Source organism: Anomaloglossus baeobatrachus, chromosome 1, assembly GCF_048569485.1.
Source record: "Anomaloglossus baeobatrachus isolate aAnoBae1 chromosome 1, aAnoBae1.hap1, whole genome shotgun sequence".
NCBI lineage: Eukaryota > Metazoa > Chordata > Amphibia > Anura > Aromobatidae > Anomaloglossus > Anomaloglossus baeobatrachus.
The window spans coordinates 853,486,723-853,504,027 of NC_134353.1; the positions used below are offsets into that span (position 1 = coordinate 853,486,723).

At 52.1% G+C, this 17,305-nt stretch overlaps 1 protein-coding gene across 1 annotated transcript in view; it reads left to right on the forward strand.

Moving 5' to 3' along the window:
• The window catches only part of ANKDD1B (ankyrin repeat and death domain containing 1B), a 132,566-nt gene that overhangs the window by 56,766 nt on the left and 58,495 nt on the right, over nucleotides 1-17,305 (forward strand). Inside the window, exons 6-7 of the mRNA XM_075342283.1 lie at nucleotides 5,669-5,767; nucleotides 15,589-15,687. Coding sequence (XP_075198398.1) covers nucleotides 5,669-5,767; nucleotides 15,589-15,687 — 198 coding nt within the window. The remainder of the gene's footprint in view (nucleotides 1-5,668; nucleotides 5,768-15,588; nucleotides 15,688-17,305) is intronic.

The following is a 17,305-nucleotide window of genomic DNA, read 5'->3' on the forward strand; positions in this document are numbered from 1 at the left end:
TCCGCCTTTCTCCTGCACCTCTGTTTGTAAATGTGTGACTCCTATGCCTAGACACCGGTAGTCCACTCCCCGACTTGCATATGCCGTAGGAGTCCGTTTGCCCGCAGACGCTGGCCCTTTGGGTCTCTATGCCTTGGCAGTGGCTTTACCCTGTATGGTTGGGCTGTTGTCTTCTAAAGGGACTTGTGTGGGATAGGTCCTTAAGTCCAGTCCGCAATCAGTGGATTCGACTTGGCCCTGTCGGTTCAGGGCTTTGTACGCGGTCTGAGTACCCTGCCTGGTGCTCCGGTATCCAGTTAGCTCCCCGGTTCGGTTCCGGCGGGCCACTACCCTGTCCCGGTCCCTTATGGTTCCACCGGTCGTATTCCCGGTCTCCTGCAGGCGGCCACCACCGTCTGCCTCCTTGCCAATGGTGACTGGGCTCCGACCCAGCCACCGGAGTAGTCTATGGTAGGCCTGAACGCAGGTCTGCCTGTGAACTTGTCTGCTCTGCACTCGTACTTGAACTTGACTCCTCGGGAGCCTGAGCTAGACTGCTCTCTGTGTTTTCCCGCCTCCAGGCCTGTGAACTCCTCGGTGGGCAAAGCCAACCACCTGGTTCCGTCCCCCCTGGTGTGGACATCAAACCTGGAGGGTGGTGACAAGGGTTTTAGGTTGGCTGGTGTTACCTAACTGGGAGAGTGTGTGTTGTTGTGTGTGACTACCTGGGATGACCCGAATAGTCTGGGGCGTCACACTCACATATTGCACCATCACACTCACACATTTAGGTTACATTTACAAGTGCGGAGTTCAGACACCACTACAGTCTTTTTTTTAATTGCACCGCTTGAGTGCACCCCTCATAGTACTCCATATTATAATGCACCCCAAAGAGTATAATGCACAACCCATAGTCCTCCATGTAGTATAATGCACAACCATAGAATTCAAAGAGGCACACTTTAAATGGTGCTTAAATGTAGGTCCCCTGTCTTTTACTCACCTTCCGATGCTTTCATCTTTTTCTACCGCCGCTCTGGTCAGTCTTGGACAGTTTGTGGGCTGGAAGATCGTGATCTCTGGGCACTCGTTATAACTATGGCTGCTGACCCGACAGCATGGGACGTCCTCTGTGTAGGGAATCCGTTCTACCCGGTCTGTGTGTGTGGAACTAATACAATGGAAAAATAAGTGACAAGTATCCTCTGTCGAGCATAATATAACAGCATGGAATGTGAATTTGGATGTCCCTTATTAATTATAGTTGGGTCGATTAAGGTATTCCTTATCTGCTGAATCGTTTTTCCTGGCCAGGGAGCTTGTATAATATAGATATGTTTTCTCTGGGAATACGGGTTTTCATCTGCAACCAAACAGAGGGATGTTTTTTGTCCTTTGTGCCCCAACACAGTATGTATATTTTTCTAACATTTGATATATTATTTATGGCTATGTGTGGTATGTAGCTAACAGTTTTGTCTATACACTCCTGAAGATTCATAGATGAGTAGGGGGAAACGCGTCTGGTGGTTTCTTCTAATTTTTAGTAGGGAAATAAATATATACAGTCAGGGCCAGAAATATTTGGACAGTGACACAAGTTTTGTTATTTTAGCTGTTTACAAAAACATGTTCAGAAATACAATTATATATATATAATATGGGCTGAAAGTGCACACTCCCAGCTGCAATATGAGAGTTTTCACATCCAAATCGGAGAAAGGGTTTAGGAATCATAGCTCTGTAATGCATAGCCACCTCTTTTTCAAGGGACCAAAAGTAATTGGACAAGGGACTCTAAGGGCTGCAATTAACTCTGAAGGCGTCTCCCTCGTTAACCTGTAATCAATGAAGTAGTTAAAAGGTCTGGGGTTGATTACAGGTGTGTGGTTTTGCATTTGGAAGCTGTTGCTGTGACCAGACAACATGCGGTCTAAGGAACTCTCAATTGAGGTGAAGCAGAACATCCTGAAGCTGAAAAAAAAGAAAAAATCCATCAGAGAGATAGCAGACATGCTTGGAGTAGCAAAATCAACAGTCGGGTACATTCTGAGAAAAAAAGGAATTGACTGGTGAGCTTGGGAACTCAAAAAGGCCTGGGCGTCCACGGATGACAACAGTGGTGGATGATCGCCGCATACTTTCTTTGGTGAAGAAGAACCCGTTCACAACATCAACTGAAGTCCAGAACACTCTCAGTGAAGTAGGTGTATCTGTCTCTAAGTCAACAGTAAAGAGAAGACTCCATGAAAGTAAATACAAAGGGTTCACATCTAGATGCAAACCATTCATCAATTCCAAAAATAGACAGGCCAGAGTTAAATTTGCTGAAAAACACCTCATGAAGCCAGCTCAGTTCTGGAAAAGTATTCTATGGACAGATGAGACAAAGATCAACCTGTACCAGAATGATGGGAAGAAAAAAGTTTGGAGAAGAAAGGGAACGGCACATGATCCAAGGCACACCACATCCTCTGTAAAACATGGTGGAGGCAACGTGATGGCATGGGCATGCATGGCTTTCAATGGCACTGGGTCACTTGTGTTTATTGATGACATAACAGCAGACAAGAGTAGCCGGATGAATTCTGAAGTGTACCGGGATATACTTTCAGCCCAGATTCAGCCAAATGCCGCAAAGTTGATCGGACGGCGCTTCATAGTACAAATGGACAATGACCCCAAGCATACAGCCAAAGCTACCCAGCAGTTCATGAGTGCAAAAAAGTGGAACATTCTACAATGGCCAAGTCAATCACCAGATCTTAACCCAATTGAGCATGCATTTCACTTGTTCAAATCCAGACTTAAGAGGGAAAGACCCACAAACAAGCAAGACCTGAAGGCTGCGGCTGTAAAGGCCTGGCAAAGCATTAAGAAGGAGGAAACCCAGCGTTTGGTGATGTCCATGGGTTCCAGACTTAAGGCAGTGATTGCCTCCAAAGGATTCGCAACAAAATATTGAAAATAAAAATATTTTGTTTGGGTTTGGTTTATTTGTCCAATTACTTTTGACCTCCTAAAATGTGGAGTGTTTGTAAAGAAATGTGTACAATTCCTACAATTTCTATCAGATATTTTTGTTCAAACCTTCAAATTAAACGTTACAATCTGCACTTGAATTCTGTTGTAGAGATTTCATTTCAAATCCAATGTGGTGGCATGCAGAGCCCAACTCGCGAAAATTGTGTCACTGTCCAAATATTTCTGGACCTAACTGTATAGGGCAAATTGCCGTTGTATCCCTCTGGTGTAATTATATTTGTCGGATACACATCTGAACATCGTTGTTGGATATACTTCACACATTTACTCCTCATTTTTTATATTATCTAGTTTTTTTTTACTCTAGGTTGTGAATTTTCACTGTTCTCCCTTTAGGAAAAAGTCAACGGTGAGCGGGGGGCGCCAACAGCGCAGGTACTAGGGCGCCGACCTCCGCTGCAAGGTAGGGGCAGTAGTATGGCCTACTAGGGTCAGCCTCCTTGTGTGTGTTTTCTATAAAAAAAATAATTTTTTTCAGTGATATATAGTGATATATTGAATGTGAAGTTTTAGGAGTTTTTTGTTAATGATATACAGTTTGTGACCTGCCGGCTACTCCAGTGTTTCATAGAGCATGATGGAGATCATAACTCAATACAAGTCCATGAGAACATCGTTCTGGCTTTCATAGACTGTAGCATGGCTGTAAAATGGTCATAGGAAGGTCTAGGAGGCTGCAAAAGGAAGCAAAATGCGGGCAATTGCTCTGCAACAAATGTGGATAGGGAATAAATAAAAAATAAATAAAAAATTATGTGGGGTCCTGTCTATTTTTGATAACCAGCTCAGGTAAAGCTGACAACTCTGCGCTGCAGCCCTCAGCTGTCTGTTTTACTTTATCTGGTTATCAAAAATATCAATATCAAATCATTTAAAAAAAATGGCGTGGGCTCTGCTCTTTTTTTAATAACCAGTCGAGGTAAAGCAGACAGCTGGAGGCTGGAATCATCAGGCTATGAAGCCCCTTGGTTATCTGATCCTTTCCGCCTAAAAATAGCAGCTCGCAGCAGCACCAAAGTGGCGTATCCATTAGATGGTAATCGGGGTAATACTTTTGCGGTTGATGTCAGCGGTGAATTGACAGCCCAGGGGTTATTATTGGTTGGGTATTCATTACTAACCCGGCAAGTATAGTGGTAGAGTTAGAAAATGCACACAGGGAAAAAAAATGTTTATTTGAATAAAGACTCCCTCACGCGCCCTCATTCACCAATTTATTAATTTAAAAAAGTCCTCTTAGTTCCGACGTAGTCAATTGGGTAATAAATATTTCCCCACACTCGCTCGTTTCACCAATTTATTAATTAGAAAGAAATCCTTGAAGTTCCGACCTAATCCAATAGAATAATGTCCCCCGTGTCGCGGGCGGCGGGGCGCTGCACGCGCTAACGTTCGGGTCCGACGCTGCAGCTGCTGCTCGGTGGCATGAGCGGTGGGCTGGATCCGGGGACTCGAGCGGCGCTCCTCGCCCGTGAGTGAAAAGGGGGTGGTTTGTTTGGGGATTTAATTCGTGACGCCACCCACGGGTTGTGGTGAAGATGGGCACCACCGCTGTTGGTGACGGGGATCCCGGGAGCGATGGTAGGGAGCAGCTGGGATGTTGTTTTCCCCCTCCGTGGGTAGGGGTTGGTGATCCCGGGGCCCGGTGGTGTGACGGGGAGGCAGGGTCGGTGAGGTGCAGGGTTGCAGGGACAGCGCGGCGCTGTGCCAGATGGCACGGGTATACTCACTCAGCAAGAGCTGCACAAAGTCTCCGGTAAACCAAACGGCTGGATGGACGGGTCCCGCAGCCGGCTGCAGTGTCTCTCCCCGGACAGGTGATGGTGGCTGTCTTTCCCTGCACCTTTGTGTACTGTCTTGACTACGATGGGTTCCCAACGGTAGTCCGCTCCCCGGTGTATGGATGCCGGAGGAGCCCGGTTTGCCCGCAGGCACTGGCCCTTGGGTCTCTAGACTGTGGCGGTGGCTGTATACCCTCACAGTGCGGACGGTTGCCTTCTAACGGGTCTTTGGTTGTTATGAAACCCCTGAGGTTCCTGTCACACTCGGATTTGACTTTTGTCAGCGGCTCCAAGCCTGGTCGGGGTCCGATGGCCCTGCCTGTATGTGCTAGCTTCACTTCGCTCCCCGGTCGGTACCGGTGGGCCACCGCCCGACCCCGGTCCTACGGTTCCGCGTTGATCCACCACTCCTGCAGACGGCCACCACCGTCTAGCAACCTTGCTGTCAGTGCCTGGGCCACAAACCCAGACACTCTCCACTTTACTCCTCTCACTTCAACCTCCTGAACTCTCTGACTGCTTTTCCCGCCTCTAGGCCTGTGAACTCATTGGTGGGTGGGGCCAACCACCTGGCTCCGCCCCACCTGGTGTGGACATCAGACCCTGGAGGGAGGCCACAAGGGTTTTGTGTCTGACTTATGTTACTGTCCGGGGGTGGGTGTGTGTGTGTGTGTTACCTGTGACGACCTGGCTAGTCCAGGGCGCCACACCCGACGCCTATCAATTCCTATGGTCACTCCCGGTCAGCGGCAGGCCTGGAATTTCTCATGCTCGTTTCATAGGAGCACTGCTATGACAAGCTTGGAGGTGCATTAACGAAACTTCTATAAAACAAGAGTGTTTTTTATTGTCTTTTCCAGAGAGGCAGAGAACCATTTCATCTAGCGGCTGAGAATGGACACATAAACATGATCAACAATCTACTTTCTATGGGATTATTCACATCTCAGGAAGACAAGGTGTAGTATTGCTCAGCCTTGTCCTTTTTCATTGCCATAAAAGTGAATCACATATTTCATGGTGACAGCACAATGTGTACCGTTGACTTTGGAGATTACATTCTTTGAAAACAAGTTTTTCAAGTTCTTGCATTACCATTTACCGCCAGTACTCTAGGTGTGGGCTCATGTCTTATGAACGGCTATAAGGAATATAATATGCTCTGAAAAGGGTTTGTCTGATCATAACAAATTGATGACCTCTCTCATGGATAAGTAATCAATATCGGATAAGTAAGGCGTTCAACACTGTACACCCCACTCAGCCGGTGTTTCCAGCTCCTGGATGTAAATAGTGAATGGATTGATCAGCACAGCGCTTACACAGTGTAGTGGACGTTCTGAGGTACTGCAGCTCAGATTCTGCTGACTTTAATTTTTTTTTATTCTTAAAGAAGTATACAAAATGTTATATTTTTCACATAATATCTCCTACAAGGACCCAAGACGTATAATGTTTTGGGGCATTCAAATGACCATCTAAATAGGTCTGAGATTAGACCACAATTTTTGGACAGGCCACGCTTCTCCTGACCCAAGTGTGAAAACTGCATAGTAATATATGAAGCTGTCACATTGTGGTTATAAGAAGCGTGGCCAGTCCCAGCATTATGGTCTGATCTTGGACTCATTTATATGGTCATCTGTATACCCCCTAACTGGGTCATCCACATGTGTTAAAAGGAAAACAACCCCTGAACTGCTAAAACATAGTAGCCCTGCTATGGTGGGCTGACACCCAGAAAACATGTGAGAGTAGAAGCCTGTGCGTATGGTATATGTCATAAAGGAGTTAAAGGGAACATGTCAGCAGGTTTTTGCTATGTAATCTGAAGACAGCATACTGCAAGGGTTAAAATATAGAATTCAGGGTTGCCTGTCTTGTCAAGGTCCGATCTGTTGTTTTCTTGGAATGTTTGTTTAACCAGCAGGACCTAGGAGGACTTATCATTGCTTGGACTACAAGGTCTTGCGCACTGCAGCTGAATACGCTACCTCATCTAATTGATACCTCCCTGTCAATGTACAATCTCTATAGAGAGCCTGGTATGGGCAGGACAGGACTCTCTCAGCTCTGCTACATGATAAATCTAAAAATTCAGATTGTGTCAGTGGTGCTAAATCCAGTAATCTAAGTGATACATAATTGGATTAAGGCTCTCTTTGCCTATATGATGCTCCTCTCAGATGAGGTAGCAAAAACCTGCTGACTTGTAATGGGCGGACCCGGCGCACTGTAACTTCTCCCGCGCCTACCCATTCATTTCCAGTGCTGCTCTTAAGGCTCATGCATATTCACTGCTTTCCCCACCCATCGGCTTCTGTGATTGGTTGCAGTAAGACACGCCCCCACGTTGAGTGACAGCCTCTCTGACACTTCCAATGAGACCCGGTCTGCGGGTCTATAGCGTACAGTAAAAATAAATAAATAAATTGGCTTAGGGTATGTTATAATACCCAGCACAGATAAAGCATACAGCTACAGGTTGCAGCCCCCAGCTGTGTGCTTATCTTGGCTGTGTATCAAAAAAAGAGAATCCATGTCTGACTGCAACCAATCACAGACGCCGGTGGGCAGGGAAAGCAGTGCATATGCATGAGCCTAGTTGTCGCGGGCGGAGGAGGGGACGCTTCGCTCTCCCACTGTTCGGGTCCGGCTGCTGCTGCTCGATGGTGGCTCGAGCGGTGGGCCGGATCCCGGGGACTCGAGCAGTGTTCCTCGCCCGTGAGTGAAAAGGGTGGGGATTGATTGTGGGGATTGGATATTGTCCGTGACGCCACCCATGGTTGTGGTGATATTGGTGACACCACCGCTGCTCTGGACGGGGATCCCGGGAGCGATGACAGGGAGCAGCCTGGATGTTAGTTCTCCCCTCCGTGGGTAGGGGGGGTTGGTTGTCCTGGGGCCCGTAGATGGGGGTAGGGGTGAATGGCAGGCGGGTTACGGGGCCTGGTGAGGTGCAGGGTCGCGGGGGCAGCGCTGTGCCGCATGGCACTGTGGTACTCACTCAGCCAATGATGAGGACACAGTTCTCGGTAAAACACACGGCTGGATGGACGGGTCCCACAGACGGCTGCGGTGTTTCTCCTCCCGGCAGTTTGATGGTGACTGCCTTTCCCTGCACCTGTGTAACGTGTACGGTTCCAATGGGTTCCCACCGGTAACCCGTTCCCCCAGCTTGGATGGGTGCTGAAGGAGTCCCTTTAGCCCGCAGGCTCTGGCCCTGGGAACTTTAGCCTTGGCGGTGACTGTGTTTCCCTCTCTCGGTTGGACGGTTGCCTTCTAACGGGACTTGTCTGCTGGGAAATCCAGAAGGTTCCCTTCGCTAACGAATTTGGCAAATTCACGGCGACTCCTAGCCTTGCCGGGGTCCGTAAGCCCCTGCCGGATGGTGCTGGCTTCTCTTTGCGTACCGGTCCGGTACCGCCGGGCCACCGCCCGTCCACTGTCCTTACGGCTAGCTCCAATAGGCCACTCCTGCAGACGGTCACCACCGTCCGCCAACCTTGCTGATCCGTCCGGGCCACACACCCGGACCAACTTCAGGCTGCTTAACTGCCACTTTCCTCCTTCCACCTTCACCTCCAAACTCTATCTGCCTTACCTTTCCCGCCTCCGGGACTGTGAACTCCTCAGCGGGCGGGGCCAACCGCCTGGCCCACCCCCTGGTGTGAACATCAGCCCCTGGAGGAAGGTAACAAGGGTTTTTGTCTGACTTCGGTGTGCCTGACTGGGAGTGTGGGGTGTGTTGGTGTGCTTGTGACGTCCTGGCTTGTCCAGGGCGCCACATAATGAGCGACCAAGGAGGTAAACGGGCGGTGACGGGAGCAGTTACTGCCGCGCCGGAGCCTCACTAAGTGTCGCGGGCGGAGGAGGGGACGCCGCGCTCTCCCACTGCTCGGGTCCGGCTGCCGCTGCTGCTGCGGCCTGCTGCCACTCGGTGGCTCGAGCGATGGGCCGGATCCCGGGGACTCGAGCGGCGCTCCTCGCCCGTGAGTGAAAGGGGTTTGGTTGTTGGGATAGTTTATTGTCCGTGACGCCACCCACGGTTGTGGTGATTGAGTGTACACCACCGCTGCTCTGGCTGGGGATCCCGGGAGTGATGGTATGGAGCAGCCAGTTGTGGTTTTGCCCCTCCGTGGGTAGGGGTTGGTGATCCCGGGGCCCAGTGATGGGATTGGATGGTGACCAGGTGGGTATGGGGCCTGTGGAGGTGCAGGGGCGCAGGGGCAGCGCTGTGCCGCATGGCACGGAGGTACTCACTCAGCCAGTAAACACGACACAGTTCTCGGTAAACAAACGGCTGGTTGGACTGGTCCCTCGGACGGTTACGGTGCTGATGTTCCCTGCAGTTGACGGTGATGGTCTCTTCCCTGCACCTATGTGTAGTTGTTTGGTAGCGATGGGTTCCCACCGGTAACCCGCTCCCCAGCTTGGATATGAGCCGGAGGAGCTCCACTCTTGCCCGCAGGCGCTGGCCCCGGGAAACTGGTGCCTTGGCGGTGGCGGTGTCTCCCCTTAATGGTCAGACTGTTGCCTTCAAACGGGACTTGGTTGTTGGGAGACAGTCGTCCCCTTCACTGACGGATTTGGCAAATTATGGCGACTCCTAGCCTTGCCGGGATCCGAAAGGCCCCTGCCCTGGTGCTGACTGTTCTTCGTATACCGCTCCGGTACCGCCGGGTCACCACCCGTCCATGGTCCTTTCGGCAACCTCCGAGCAGCCTCTCCTGCAGACGGTCACCGCCGTCTGCCAACCTTGCTGTCTCAGTCCGGGGCACACACCCGGACTAACTTCAGGCTTCTTTCTGTCACTTTTCTCTTGTCACTTCCACTACTGTCACTTGCTCCTTTACCACTTCCTTCTACTCTCAACTCTAACACTCATCTGCCTGGTTTTCCCGCCTCCAGAGCTGTGAACTCCTCGGTGGGTGGAGCCAACCGCCTGGTCCACCCCCTGGTGTGGACACCAGCCCCTGGAGGAAGGCAACAAGGATTTTAGTTTTGACTTTGTATGTACATGCAGGGAATGTGGGGTGCGTGTGGTGTTGTGACCTGTGACCCCTGGCTTGCCCAGGGCATCACATTCCCCCTTAGCAAAACGCAGACCGTCCTCAGGCTGCCCGTCCAACACCGGTTTTATTTTCCTTTTGTTTTTCTGTGAAAATAGAAAAAACAGTAACATATTTACAATTAAAGTAACTTCTTCCCACATCGGGAGGTACTCTTACTTAAACGGTTTCAAACGGTGTACGGTTACGGTCTCCGCTCTCTCCCACCCAAGCAACCTGGCCCTGATGCTGCCCCTAGAAAACAGGCAGCACCCCTTGACCCCAGTCCTGCACCAAGTCACCCGAGCGGGATCTGTCCTTCCCCTCCAGAGGGTAGCCACCGGTTCCTGTGGTGGCTGGGCCCCAGCCGGCTCTACTGCGGACCCTCCCTCCAACCTGCCTCTCCGGAGGCGGCAACTGCGGAAACGGTAACGGTAGCACAATTTATTTACATTCCACTTAACGTTTGTGGTTGCCCTGCAAGTTCACGGGCTTGTCCATAAGGAGTCCCCTATGCAACTTTTTAAACGGTCCCCACGGGGACAATGGTGCCGGCAACGGCCGGTTTTTCTATCACGGTTAGACAATCTGGTTACTTTTCGGTAATCATTTTGCTTATCATCATTTTTTATCTTTTCAAAAACTTTCAAACAAACACAAACAAACTTCGGTCCCCACGGGGACGGTGCAACGGTGCTCCGCTGCCATTACTCTGAGTCTTCAGCTAAGGCGGCTCCATCCCCCTCCACCAGCATATCCAGCATGCACTGACATGCCTGCTGTGACAGGGACACCCGGTACCCATTTCCACCGGTACGCGGGGTGTGGAAGACCACTGGACCTCCTACATAACGGGCACGCTCCATTGCCTCTTCCAACTCAGCAGCGGACCCGGCACTGGGGCCGGAGTCATCATCTCTTGTTCCTGCGTCAGGCGGGTTACCGCCAGCTGCCGCAGCCTCCTGGCCTCCAACATCCAGCACTTCAGACCCTTCTGCGGTAACACGGAGCAGCAGATTAGGCGAGCTTACACTGAGGCGCCCCATAAGTAACCGCAAGGGTGATGCATAGGCCGAGACTAGGCCGGGCCCCTCAGCCGCAGCGGCCGGTCCTGGTAGTACATAGGGACGTGGGTCACCAGTCGACTCTGTTACATCCATTCCCCCTCCGTACATCGGGGCAGTTGTAATCAGCATCTCCAGCTCGTTGGTCCACTGCTCCATCATCCGGAAGATCTGATCCTGCTGACGCTGGTGGAATTGCATCACTCGGGCCTTCATCCAGGCCACAGTCCCGGGCTCAGGGTCTGGCACAGTCACTGCTGGGACTTCTGGCACCATTTTGTTAAGGGGCCGCGGTCCTAACGGCTCCCCCTGGTGCACTTCAGGGACGTCCTGGACGTCTGCAGCCGGCTGGCCCGCCGGGGCGACTTGGCAGGGTATCGCTACCGGTTGGGCAGGTAGCGGGCCTAATGGCGGAGCGGCAGCAGCTATCACGGGTAGCGGGGAGAGAGGCAGGGTGAGCGGAAGCCGGCCGGGCCCCTCAGCTCCAATGGCCGATCCCTCAGGAATACAGGGGCGTGGGTCTCTTACCCGCTCCTCCAAATCCTCTTCCACCTCGCGTCTCCACATAGCAGCCACCACGTCCGCCATGTCGGTCTCCCACTCCTCCAGGAGAAGTTGCATGTGGGCCTGCAGACGATTACTCAGCGGGACGGTCCGGTCCCTCAACCACGTCGCCGTGCCGGGCGCGGGGGTCTCGCTGTTATTAATTGGAGCGGACATCTCGGCAGTCGTGCTTTCCAGGAACTAGCAACAAGATGGCCACAGGGTCCTGGCGTCCCTGCTTTTATAGCCACCTCACATGCGTCCAGCCGCCATTTCGTCCCCCTTAGCTTCTTTCCGGCCCCTCCACTATCGGGGCGGGGTTTTGGCCTTCGCGCCTCTGCTACTCGAGAAGACGCTCGAGCGGGAACTCTTCGCGCCAAAGATGGCGGCTTCTGAAATTTTTCGGCCGGACACCTCCGGCGGTAACAAGGCGCACCTCTACCAGACGGCAGAGCGGTAAGATCCTGTTCGTGACGCCAAGTTGTCGCGGGCGGAGGAGGGGACGCCGCGCTCTCCCACTGCTCGGGTCCGGCTGCCGCTGCTGCTGCGGCCTGCTGCCGCTCGGTGGCTCGAGCGATGGGCCGGATCCCGGGGACTCGAGCGGCGCTCCTCGCCCGTGAGTGAAAGGGGTTTGGTTGTTGGGATAGTTTGTTGTCCGTGACGCCACCCACGGTTGTGGTGATTGAGTGTACACCACCGCTGCTCTGGCTGGGGATCCCGGGAGTGATGGTATGGAGCAGCCAGTTGTGGTTTTGCCCCTCCTTGGGTAGGGGTTGGTGATCCCGGGGCCCAGTGATGGGATTGGATGGTGACCAGGCGGGTATGGGGCCTGTGGAGGTGCAGGGGCGCAGGGGCAGCGCTGTGCCGCACGGCACGGAGGTACTCACTCAGCCAGTAAACACGACACAGTTCTCGGTAAACAAACGGCTGGTTGGACGGGTCCCTCGGACGGTTACGGTGCTGATGTTCCCTGCAGTTGACGGTGACTGTCTCTTCCCTGCACCTATGTGTAGTTGTTTGGTAGCGATGGGTTCCCACCGGTAACCCGCTCCCCAGCTTGGATATGAGCCGGAGGAGCTCCACTCTTGCCCGCAGGCGCTGGCCCTGGGAAACTGGTGCCTTGGCGGTGTCTCCCCTTAATGGTCGGACTGTTGCCTTCAAACGGGACTTGGTTGTTGGGAGACAGTCGTCCCCTTCACTGACGGATTTGGCAAATTATGGCGACTCCTAGCCTTGCCGGGATCCGAAAGGCCCCTGCCCTGGTGCTGACTGTTCTTCGTATACCGCTCCGGTACCGCCGGGTCACCACCCGTCCACGGTCCTTTCGGCAACCTCCGAGCAGCCTCTCCTGCAGACGGTCACCGCCGTCTGCCAACCTTGCTGTCTCAGTCCGGGGCACACACCCGGACTAACTTCAGGCTTCTTTCTGTCACTTTTCTCTTGTCACTTCCACTACTGTCACTTGCTCCTTTACCACTTCCTTCTACTCTCAACTCTAACACTCATCTGCCTGGTTTTCCCGCCTCCAGAGCTGTGAACTCCTCGGTGGGTGGAGCCAACCGCCTGGCCCACCCCCTGGTGTGGACACCAGCCCCTGGAGGAAGGCAACAAGGATTTTAGTTTTGACTTTGTATGTACCTGCAGGGAATGTGGGGTGCGTGTGGTGTTGTGACCTGTGACCCCTGGCTTGCCCAGGGCGTCACATAAGTATAGCGCACCTCTTCCTATGCCTCTCTACCACCATTTTTATAGCTGGATTTTGGTCCCTATAGACTTCTATGGGGACCAGTGTCCAGCCAGATAGCCAGGATCAATTCTGGGCTGGAACCGAATTTTTTAAAAAAATCCGTTTAGGTCTGTCGATCCCGGTTATCTGCCAGTCCGCCCATCAGTACTGACAGATTCCTTTTAAAAGTCCCAGCATGCATAACTATCAGTTTCTTCAAGGAGTTGTGAAGGATTAGAAATACCTGGCTGCTTTCTTCTAGAAACAGTATCTCTTCTGTACATGAATTGTATCTGATATTGCATCTGTGACGCCCTGACAAAATCAGGTTGTCACAGATCACTGCATCCATCTTCCAGATTCTAGGAATCTCTTCCCTTTGGCCTTCCAACACAACCTCCACACAGATACATACACCAGCCACAATAGCCTAGTCACCCCCCCCAAGGACAATAGGGACACACCAGTGGGCGGGGCCAGGCAGATGGTGACTCCCACCTAGGGTTTCTGAGGTGTCAAGGGGAGGGAACAAGTTAGTTAAGCCTGGACAGAGGAAGTGAGAGGAGGGAAGTGGTAGTCGGGGGTTGTAGCTTCCGGACTACCTGAGCTGACTAGGTGGCAGACGGCAGAGCAGGGCCACAGGCGACGGAGATCCGGTCGCGGGAGACCTTAAGTAGACCGGGGAAGGGTTGTTGCCCGCCGGTGCCGACAGCAGGCATCTAGTCCGAAGGCTGTGCACAGTCTGGGTACCTGGACCCTAGGGCGAGGACCGCTTCAAGCACCTTCCCAATTAGCTAGCAGGGGACAAGATTCCAAGTCTTGTCCCACTAGCAGCCCAGATAGAGCGAGACGGAAGCTCAATGCGGGGGATAGGGCATCTGCAAGTGCCTGCTCAAATCCCAAGGGTCAGATCTCGCAGGCCACAGCTCCCACAGCAAAGACACCGGGAGTGGACTTTTCCCGTTTTATGCAGACTAGTCAACACACAAGACAACAACACTCAAGTGCAGGAGGAAGGGCCCCTTTTCTGTCCACCAGTGTGCGGGACCCGAGCAGACCCCTCCAGAGGCTACCGGTATCTGGCCGTTGGTTTACTACCTGGACTCTGTGTGACTTTATTCCAAACAGTGAGTACACCGGTACCATCCGGTCCAGCCCTGTAGACTGCATCCCAGCACTCTACTCAACCTACACCTGGGCCCTGGGACTACACCTCCCCTACCCATGGAGGGGATACCTCTGCACCGCTCCATCAGCCCCAGGCATCCCATACCAAGGCAGCGGCGGTGTCACCAATAATCAGTGCAACCCACGGGTGGCGTCATTGACAAACTCTCCCCTGTAAATAACCCCCCTTCTTGTCACTTGCGGGCGACGGACGGGTGCTCGCGCCCGGGTCTGGTTGCCACTCGAGCCACGACCCTGGATCCGAGCGTCTTGAGCATCCCCCCTACCGTGGTCTGTCCCCCGCCCGCGACACATCTTGCTCTACTGAAGTCATTAGGACTGCAATTCCGCATACAATCCGGGAACAAGTGTGGCACTGTTTTTGAAATGTCTTTAACGTTTTTGTCATTAAATCCATCCTCTTAAAGCTATGGAAGCAATACTCTAGCTTGCTGCAGTAGTACAATAGCCATATGTTACTTATCCCTGCATTAAATGATGGCGCATATAGCAGTATTCAACTCCATCCGCCATCTGTCAGCTGCTTTTTGGTCTCCGGTGAGAATAACACGTGTGGTTTTGAAGTCAGTATTAATAATTTATTCTCAAACATCTGCGAACATTCTATTAACCGACAAAATAATTTAATTAGTAACTAATTTGTAGTAGTTTTTGGTGGCCATTCTGCCTGTTGCGGATACAATTAATCTTAGTTACATGTACTATACTGGCCTTGTGGGAAGCTCCTAAATAAATATGGGAAATCACAGTAACATTCTAGAAATATCTAGTATTGAAAGGGAACCTGCCACAGTGTACATGTAAGCCGATCTCTGAGGAGCATGATCTACAGAAGAAGCGGAGTAGAATGATATATTGGTTTGTTGGAAAAGTTTCAGTAGAACTTGAAGCTTACGAATTAAAATCCCTGGTGTTTGTAAATATGAGTCCAGTGGGCGGTCCTATTGAGTGATTGACAGCTATATTTGCATGCACAGTCGTACAGAGAAGGCTGTCAATCACTGACTAGGACCACCCAGTGGACTGATATGTCTACAAACACCTGGGATTTCAATGGCAAGTTCCCTTTAAGTACTGGATTTCTAGAACTGGATTGGATTTTCATGCAATATTCTATCACTGTCGAGATCATGGCTTGTACATAGATTGTAGATCAGATCATTTGATTGATTACGTCTTTACGCTCTTCATTGTTGTATTTGGCACAGGAAGGTAACACGGCTCTACATCTGGCTGCTGCTAATGGTCATGAAATAGTTGTGAGGGTTCTGCTGGAACATTTTAAAGAAAAGGATTGTCCGAATAAGGTAATGCAATCATCATAGACTTCTGGAAATTATAGTTAAGGGGATGACTAAGGCTTATATCAGGCCATCTATAATGGCCACGCAGAACGGTTATAATGGAGATCATTCTTTAGAGTGACTTTTAAGTAGGTTGTACATCATCCTGCTTCTACAATTAAGGTGTCAACATAAAGACCTATCTGCTTTGACATAATGTAGAGCCGGCTGTCAATCAAAGTGTTGGGATGTGCTTATAGCTGCTGCTCAGAGTGCTGTGGAATGTTTGGAGCAAAAACTGAGTGGAAACGCTCCAAATTCTCCTAAAAAACTAAAAGCTCCTCAAACAGTTGGAGTTTTCTTTCAATTTACATTAAAAAATCTTAACAAAAAAGACATTGTGTGCATATGTGACTGTGACGCCCTGGACCCCAGGGGTCACAGAATAGCACCACACACACACACACCCCTCCCCTGGGTAGGTACATCAGTCAAACAAAATCCTTGTTGCCACCCTCCAGGCTTGATGTCCACAACAGGTGGGGCGGAGCCAGGCGGTTGACCCCGCCCACTGAGTTCACAGGCCTGGAGGCGGGAAAAGACAGTAGATTGTAGTAGACAGTGGAAGTGAGAGGAGTAAAAACTGTGTGTGTCTGGGTCGGAGCCCAGGCACAATCAGCAAGGTCGGCAGACGGTGGTGGCCGTCTGCAGGAGTTGATGGAGGTCGGCGGAACCGTAGAACCGGGGTCGGGCGGTGGCCCACCGGTACCGAACCGGGGATCAGATTGAAGCCAAGCACCAAGGCAGAGTACTCAGACCCCGACTAGGCTAGGAGCCGCCGTAAAGGTCAAATTCTCTGATTGCGGTCTGGACCTCAGGGGTTCATTCCCAGCCAAGTCCCGTCAGAAGGCAACAGCCCAACCCGTCCGGATAAGAGCCACCGCCAAGGGCCAGAGATCCAAGGGCCAGCACCTGCGGGCAAAACGGGCTCTCCCGACATGTACACGCCGGGGAGTGAACTACCCGTGGGAAGCCATAGGAGTCAAACACACATACAGGTGCAGGAAACGACAGCCACCATCAACCCGTCCGGGGAGAGTGAGAACACCGCAGCCGGCTGCGGGCCCCATCCATTCAACCGTTTGGTTTACCAGAGACTCTGTCCTTCTGTGTCTGAGTGAGTACAACAGTGCCATCCGGCACCGCGCTGCACCGCAACGTTGCACCCGCGCCGCCTCCCCGCATCGGCACCTGCACCTATCCCTCCTTCCCTACTCCCCAACCGGGGCCCCGGGACCAACAGCCCCTACCCATGGAGGGGCCAACACCTCAGCTGCTCTCCGCCATCGCTCCCGGGAGAATCCCATCACCAGCAGCGGTGGTGCCCACCATCATCACAACCCGTGGGTGGTGTCACGACCGACATCCCACCACAAACCTCCCCTTTTCACTCGTGGGCGAGGAGGCGCTGCTCGAGCCCCCGGGTCCAGCCCCGTGCTCGAGCCACCGAGGAGCAGAAGCACCGGACCCGAGCGCCAGCGAACCCCCCAGGCGAGCGGCGTTCCCGACCCCTCCGCCCGTGACATGACGCCCTGGCCTATCAGGTTGTCACAGGGTATTGTGCAATCTGCCCTTCTGCACA